Here is a 7,813-nt window from a genome sequence, read left to right on the forward strand (position 1 = left end):
CGGCCGATCACTGATCTAAAAAGAATAAGTAAATCAATACACCCCTAGGGAGTATACATAGATAGACAGATCCTAAGCGTATAGCTACAGTATAATATTCTTGTTATTACTTCCATTTTTAGAAATTTACGTTATCTCAAATTCCAATAACGGCTGAAAAATTGCTTCACAATTTCATGATGTACTTTTTAAATTATGCCTTTGGGATTCTTTTGATTAAGCTTTAATATAGAAGGTTTTATTTAACAATATTAGAATTGTGATTTCTTTTGGTATCAAGAGAGTTAACTTGTTGGTAAAACATTTTTACTAAAACAACTATTTAATATCCAAAGTTATGGAAACTTAATCTAAGGTCTGTTAGACTAATGTTCTGTTTTAAGTCTGGACATTAGTAAGAATTCAAACTGAAAAAACTAAAGATAAGTGTCATGTTAGTAAAGTGATTTAAGTGAAGTATTTACTTCGGTTGGTTCTCGTGTAAAAGTATAAGTGAAGTATAAAGAAGAGCTTTCAGTTGAGTTGCTTTAATTTGTTTTTCAGGTGTGGTTTGTCATTTAGAGCCAAGTTTTTTTTTCTTTATGTCTTATTAAAATGACTCATCATTTCCACCTGTTTATTTAAAACACACCTTAGAGTTTTTATCTCTAACGTCAAGTTAAAGGGCAGGTTTTGATATTGTTGGCTTGTAACGAGGTTTTCCTTTGGATTTAATTTTGCAGCTGTGACGTTTCAGCAATAAATGAGCTGCACCACGTTACACATGCAGATTTATTTTTGTTCAATGACAGTCAGACACTGGCTGTGTGGTTTCTGTTGTTTGCAAATGCCAATCATTTAAGTGCTATTTAATATTTTCCTTTTGGGAATAAAATGATCTCTCATTGCAGTACACATAAAAGCAAGCTATAAATTGCTGCATCGGGTTTTTTTTCTCTCCATTTTGCAGGTGTTCAACTCAAAAACAGCAGAGCTGCTCAGCCATCATCAAGTGGAAATCAAACAGCTCTTTCCTAAGGAAGGGTAAGGCCGGTCATCTGCTGTCTGATGTTGCCTCATCCAACTAATATGTCCCTGTAATCTTTCTTCATGTCCAGATGGGTGGAGGAAGATCCCAAAGAAATCCTGCAGTCGGTGTACGAGTGCATAGAGCGCGCATGTGAAAAACTCACACAGCTCAACATCGACGTGTCAAACATTAAAGGTACCACAATTATACTATGATCGAGTATTAGGACCAGGCTAAGAAAAAAGAAAGAATTATGAGAATAAAGTTGTACAACAATAATCTTATTCTCTGAATAAGTCCAAATAATAACAGAGTAAAGCTGAATTAATTCTGTAATAAGGTTACAATATTACCAGTCAGAATAAGGTTGTAATATTAGAAAAATGATGTAGTAATTTTATGAGAACTCCTCCACAAAGGATAATAAAAACTAAAATGAGCAATGTTGATGTTGTGCTCTGGTGTTGGTTTTACAAATATAACTTGATGCTGACATGTTAAAAGATTATCATAAGCAGGACTTTGAGTCTGTTTCAAAGAAAGAACCACACAGACTTGTTAAGCTGGTTATGTCCAATCTTGATAACTAATGGAACTTTTTTTTTCATTGAAATTATTTTTTTCTGTGAATTTTTGTGACATTCGTCTGGTTCTTCTTTCTTCTGGTAATATTTAATATTTATTCTCCTAATATAACTTTATTCTCATAATTTAAATAATTTCTTTTAGTCAATCTGACCCATACTTCTGCTGACTCAGCGATTATTGATGGACATAAAGCCTTGCAATGAAAGACAATGTACTTTCTTTCTACCTTATAAACATCAGCATTTTGTGAAAAATGTAAAGGAGAACATAAAACAGTTCATTGGAAGTCATTCATTAATCCAGGTCACAAAGCTAAAAGCAAATCCTTAAAGTTTATAATATTTATTAATACCTTCAGTGCTCAGATTTCCAAATCAATTGTGTTTGACTTTTTCTCATATGTTAAGCTGCATTCTGCGTAATTGTCAGCCATCGTTGTGTTTAATTTGCTGCAGCTGTTGGAGTGACCAACCAGAGGGAGACTACTGTAGTGTGGGACAAGCTGACCGGGGAGCCCCTCTACAACGCCATTGGTACCGATCTCTATGGCAACCGTTTGTTTAATATGCTGTTGTACTGCGTTTGGAAGACAGTAAAAGTCATGTTTGGGAGATATAGTAGTGGCATAATCACCCTATTGAGGGTTCCAGGAATTCATATAAGGAATTTTCTTGCTCAGCTGATAGATCATTAGATTATTAGTGTGTTTCCATGGAAAGACTTCAAGAGAAATTCTTAAACATTATACAACTAGACATCAGTAGTAGCATACAAAATTTATGCTAAAGATTTGTAGCTAAATGTAGCTCCAAGTGTAGCTAAGAGCAGCGAATTGATCTGATTTGTTGTGTTCCTGTTTAGTATGGCTGGACCTGCGAACTCAGTCAACGGTTGAGCATCTTATAGATAAAACTCCAGGAAGGGATAAGAACCATTTACGAGTAAGAATGAGAGCTGACTTCTTTCCCAGTGATTAATTGTTTTTATTTATTTATTTTGGTGTACATCTAATGGGGATTTTGTGTCACTGCAGCATAAAACGGGCCTCCCGCTCAGCACTTACTTCAGTGCGGTGAAGCTTCGCTGGCTGTTGGACAATGTGGAGGAGGTCCAACAGGCCGTGGCGTCTCACCGCGCCATGTTCGGCACCATCGACTCCTGGCTTATTTGGGTCCTGATAGATTTCCTGCATCACCTCTTTTGTAGAGATCGGTGGAAATTGTAAATGAACGGAGGAAACAATGTTTAAAGTTTTCAAATGTCTTCCTTACAGTGTTTGACAGGGGGAAAATCAGACGGAATCCACTGCACAGATGTGACCAACGCCAGCAGAACCATGCTGTTTAATATTCACACAATGGCCTGGGACGCAGAACTTTGCAAGTATGGCTCCTAAACTTGATTTTATTTTTATTTTATCATGTTGAAATAAGATTTATTTTGTGTACATTTATGGTTTTTATTTTAATTTATGAACAAAACTGCTGACGCGGCTCTACCAACTGGGTTTGTACTTTCTGAAGTTCAGACTATTGGACAGTCATGCACCATTTTTGGGATGTAATTCTGTAACAAATTTATGATAATATTCAATTAACATACAAGATTACAAATATATTAAATTATAAAGGTTTTAGGAATTTATTCTTTACAAATTTTAATAGAAATCTTGAGAAAGACTGAGCTCAGTTACATGTAGTAGTTTTGATGTGAGATTAATGTAAGACACATCACTAAAATAAATACCTTTGAGCCATCAGCTGCTAGTGTAAGAAGAAACCTGAGTGGATTCATGAAGACAAGCAAAATACAGCAAAAAGATCTAAAGAGTCCAAAAAATGTACAAGAAAAGATGTGGTTGTTACAAAGATCCATGAAAGTGGGATAAAAACATCTACATTCACACCAGCCCTGCTCAGGCCACTTTCATCCAACTCCAGTCCGGTTGTCTACAAAGTCTGTTTTGTTTGGAGAGTGTGAATGTGAGCTCTGATCCGAACAAATAATTAAACTCTGGTCTGCTCAGTTGAGGAGCGGTTCGAATGAGGTAAGCGGACCAGAGACCGCTCTGAAAGTAGGAAGCCGACTATACCGCAGGGCATTCTGGGTAAATGCAACCAAAACCAAAAATGTGCCAGAAATGCACCAACCACTAAAATCTGGTGCCCAAACACCCAAATGGGCAGACAAGATGGCTTCTGAAATGACCAGACCTCAGTTCCGAAATCTACTTTAAAAAGCTTCTGGAAAAGACTACAAAAAGAGGCAGTATAACTGTAAAAACTATTGTTTCTACTCTAATCCTAATCCTACAGAGATTAAAATGGAGGACTTCCAGAGCACAGAATGTTCTCCTAATTATATCTTTCATTGGTTTATTTTTTTAGATATTTTGGTGTTCCTATGCACATCTTGCCTAAAGTGAGGAGCTCATCAGAAATCTATGGCCTGCTGGTAAGACGCAAACTCTTTCTTTGTGCAGTTCAATTCTAAAAATGATCCTACTAATTTTATTGATTCTGAAGTGAAAAGGTTTTATCTTTTTGTCTTATGTAAGAAATGTTTTTTAGATTGTTTTTAAGTGCATGAAGGTTGACTGATAAATTCTTTTAGGCATTTTTTGTGCAATTATCTCTCTTTTCCCACTGTTAGAAAATAAGTTCTTGCTGGGTAAGTGATAACTCATCCTCATTCTTTTACTCACCATGTAACCCATCTGGCTTTTCCATCACTGGCAAATAAACCACCATTCCAAAACTCCAAATGTGGAGGAAAGGTCTGCACCTTAAAAGCTATAAAAAGATTTTGTGATTCCAAGCGATATTTAATTTTTCAAAGATCAAAATCAGTTTTGTCAGTTTAATTTTAATGTTATTTAATGAACTTATTTGAAAATATTTAATATTTAGATTTGATTGTACAGACTTTAAGTCTGCACTGATGCTGTATTTTGTTGTCTGAGTATCTAAATTAAATTAGCAAAAATTACAATTTATCAATAGAAATATTTTAGTATTTTATATAAATGTTTTAGATTAATTGATATATTACATATTGGATGAACTATATCAAAAATGATATTAGTGATTAGTGTGATATTAGTTTTACATTAGTAATATTTGACTGGAAAATGTAAACATGTCAGATATAAAAGTCAGATTTTGCTGAATTTAACCTTTTTTTCCTTTAAATCTTTCGGGAACGAACAAAATTTAATAAAAATAAGGATAAACAATCTTTCGTCTTGATGATTCTGTATTTATTAAAACTAGACTCTTACTATGAGACCAACCCTGGATCTATTTTATCTGTTGGGAATGTTTTGGATGGTGGCTGTTGCTGTTGACTGCTCTGCTGGTTGTCCTTCACACACCACTCCATCATGTCTTCACAGTTTTCCTTTCACATTGAATTTCCTCTATAAACTTCTAACCCTAATTTGCATGTGGGAGTGAAGACTTTATTTCCCAAAGATTCACCCTTCCATCTGCTGGTAGAAGTCGGCTGCTTTCCTGTTATTTGACTTTGTTTAGTCAAATAACAAGTGATTTATTTTCCTACGCCTGTGTTACCTGAGCTTGTTTATTCATCATGTTTAGACTTGTTTTCACATTTAATTTTGTCAAGCTATAACATTGTTTAAGATGCGTTAACTTTTTTTTTCCCTTTCATTTTAACTGTAAAGAGTTGAACTGTTAAAACTAGAAGTTGATGGATGGATCGGGTCAATAAGACCAGAACCAAATGCTGGATTTGAGTTGAAATTTGAATGCAGATGCAGTTTCAGTCTGTGTATATTTAAATTCTCCTCAGAATTTAATTTGAGATTAAACTCAAATTTAATTAAAAATGAATTAAAATTTTGTTTACAAATAAAAATTTGGATTTAAATCTTATGGATTTGATTTTCTGTGACAGAAAGCCGGGGCCCTGACAGGTATTCCCATCTCAGGGGTAAGTCTGTCATTTTTTTATTCTAAATATTCTTGCATACCTACATTTATTTAAACTATAATGTTTCTTTTGAACCAGTGTCTTGGTGACCAGTCAGCTGCTCTCGTCGGTCAGATGTGTTTTCAAGATGGAAGTGTCAAAAACACGTATGAGCTTCCTTTAACTCTGCTGGGTTTTTCAATTAATTCTTTTTTAAACGAATGGCCATCCTGTCTTTAGAAATCCAGCAACACTTTACCTCTGTTATTCCTTCAGGTATGGAACTGGATGTTTTCTCCTGCGAAACACTGGAACGAGGGTAATTAAGTTTTTATTTCAAACAAACAAAACGACAACAAAAAAATAACAAAAGAGCATAAACTCCAGTGGTGTGTGTCAACTTTTAGCCTGTCATGTCTAATAACGGTCTGCTGACGACGGTCGCCTACAAAATGGGCCGGGACAAACCCACCTATTACGCTCTGGAGGTAGAGTAACATTTCTGAATTATTATCATGTTTGACTTCATGTAGTTCATGTTTATTCTACTGCAGTGTTCTACTGTGCCTCTTTGGCTCTTCTGACATGATTTTAAGTATAACATAAAATAACGCATAATGCAATAACATGCATGTTTCATTTTTCTTCTAATTGTGTCCTGAGCTATGTGCTGTTTTTATATTGTTTTTCATAAATATCAACATCCCACAGAAGAAAATGTCTCCATCCTATTTTTTTCAAACATTTTATTCAGGGCTGAGCATTTATTCCATTGTTTATTATTTTATTCTGACAAAAATTTTCATTTATTGTCATGATAAATTCCAATATGTTAAGTTTTACCATTTTATTCACAATTTTTTATTTTAGAGTATTGGTAAATATCAATAAATGTGAAAATGTGATTAAATTCAGCTGCTCTGTGCAGTTTAGTGACAGAAATCACTTATTAATGTGACTGGGGTCAGAAAGAAGCATATTAAATATTAGAATCACACAGGCATACCCAAAGTTACCTAAAAAAGAAGTAATGATAAAAATGACGTTATCATCATTTTAATCATTATCACAATAGTACCACAAAACATTGTGATATCAACATCAATTTTGTCAATTTTAAAACCTAAAAATAGCAATAAAATTGGTTCTTTTGAAATATGAGACATTTCCTGCAGTAGATATTCATCACAAATGAGCAAGTTGTCTTTTTTTTATTTTTTAAACATTTGGAGTTCTGTATTAGTTTACTTTAGCTGTACTGGAGGTAAAATGGCTCCTGTCCTAGAGTCAGAAGTGACATGCAGTTTTTGGATAATTTCTTTTCTTCACAAAATCAGCTTTTTTTTTCCCCCAAGTTGAACCTATTTGAGTCATGAACTTGTCACTGAGCCTTTCTGCCTGTTTTATTTTCTGTCATCTTGTTGCCCAGGGATCTGTGGCCATTGCTGGAGCCGTGGTTCGTTGGCTGCAGGACAACCTGGGAATCATCAGCTCATCCGATGAGCTCGGTACTTCCTCCATCAATCAACTGCAACTTTTTTACATTGTTGATTTGCTTTAGATATATTTATGTTTTTGCTTAATGTTTCCTGCTTTCATTTCCTCATTTCTGCAGAGATGTTGGCCGGATCGGTCGGCACCTCCTACGGTTGTTATTTTGTCCCTGCTTTTTCTGGGCTCTATGCTCCGTACTGGGAGCCCAGCGCCAGAGGGTATGACCAACAACTTGTTTACGGCGCAGCATGATCAAACAGCGTTATTATGACTTCAGATATTTACTCCACAGGATCATTTGTGGGTTGACTCAATTTACCAACAAGCGACACTTATCTTTTGCTGCCTTGGAAGCCGTCTGTTTTCAAACACGTGAGGTAAAGCTCAGCTCGAAAAATCTTCTCAGAAAGTGGGAAAAGAAAAAGTAATTAGAATAATTATTTGTGTTTGGATGCAGATCCTGGATGCCATGAATCAGGACAGTGGCATTCCTCTCACTCAGCTGCAGGTTGACGGAGGAATGACGACCAACAAGCTGCTGATGCAACTGCAGGCCGACATTCTCTGCATCTCTGTCGGTGAGGGAGACTCGGGAGGAAAATGGCAGCAGGTTGTGAAAATATTATCAGCACAGAATACCGAGGAATTATGAATTCATCCCACCATCGTTTTAGCGGTTCTCAACGTGGGCGGTACCGCCCCCCCAGGGGGCGTTCAGAGTACGGCAGAGGGCGCTGGCAGACATTTTTACAAAAGGGGGCGCTGGGATGCCTTTGGGGGGCGTTTGGT

The 7,813-nt window shown here is 35.8% G+C and overlaps 1 protein-coding gene across 1 annotated transcript in view; it reads left to right on the forward strand.

The window, feature by feature from the left end:
- Positions 1–880: 880 nt before the first annotated feature.
- LOC106940298 (glycerol kinase-like) overlaps positions 881–7,813 on the forward strand; it is a gene marked incomplete at its 5' end in the record, with an annotated part of 14,662 nt that continues 7,729 nt past the window's right edge. The window contains 16 exons of the mRNA XM_015023013.1: positions 881–1,023; positions 1,098–1,204; positions 2,053–2,130; positions 2,459–2,538; positions 2,631–2,768; positions 2,871–2,980; positions 3,985–4,051; positions 4,250–4,267; positions 5,516–5,551; positions 5,630–5,697; positions 5,807–5,849; positions 5,938–6,018; positions 6,960–7,038; positions 7,146–7,242; positions 7,317–7,401; positions 7,482–7,602. Coding sequence (XP_014878499.1) covers positions 881–1,023; positions 1,098–1,204; positions 2,053–2,130; positions 2,459–2,538; positions 2,631–2,768; positions 2,871–2,980; positions 3,985–4,051; positions 4,250–4,267; positions 5,516–5,551; positions 5,630–5,697; positions 5,807–5,849; positions 5,938–6,018; positions 6,960–7,038; positions 7,146–7,242; positions 7,317–7,401; positions 7,482–7,602 — 1,351 coding nt within the window. The remainder of the gene's footprint in view (positions 1,024–1,097; positions 1,205–2,052; positions 2,131–2,458; positions 2,539–2,630; positions 2,769–2,870; positions 2,981–3,984; positions 4,052–4,249; positions 4,268–5,515; positions 5,552–5,629; positions 5,698–5,806; positions 5,850–5,937; positions 6,019–6,959; positions 7,039–7,145; positions 7,243–7,316; positions 7,402–7,481; positions 7,603–7,813) is intronic.

The sequence above is a fragment of the Poecilia latipinna genome, unplaced genomic scaffold, assembly GCF_001443285.1.
Source record: "Poecilia latipinna isolate Pla-1442-1.1 unplaced genomic scaffold, P_latipinna-1.0 Scaffold3168, whole genome shotgun sequence".
NCBI lineage: Eukaryota > Metazoa > Chordata > Actinopteri > Cyprinodontiformes > Poeciliidae > Poecilia > Poecilia latipinna.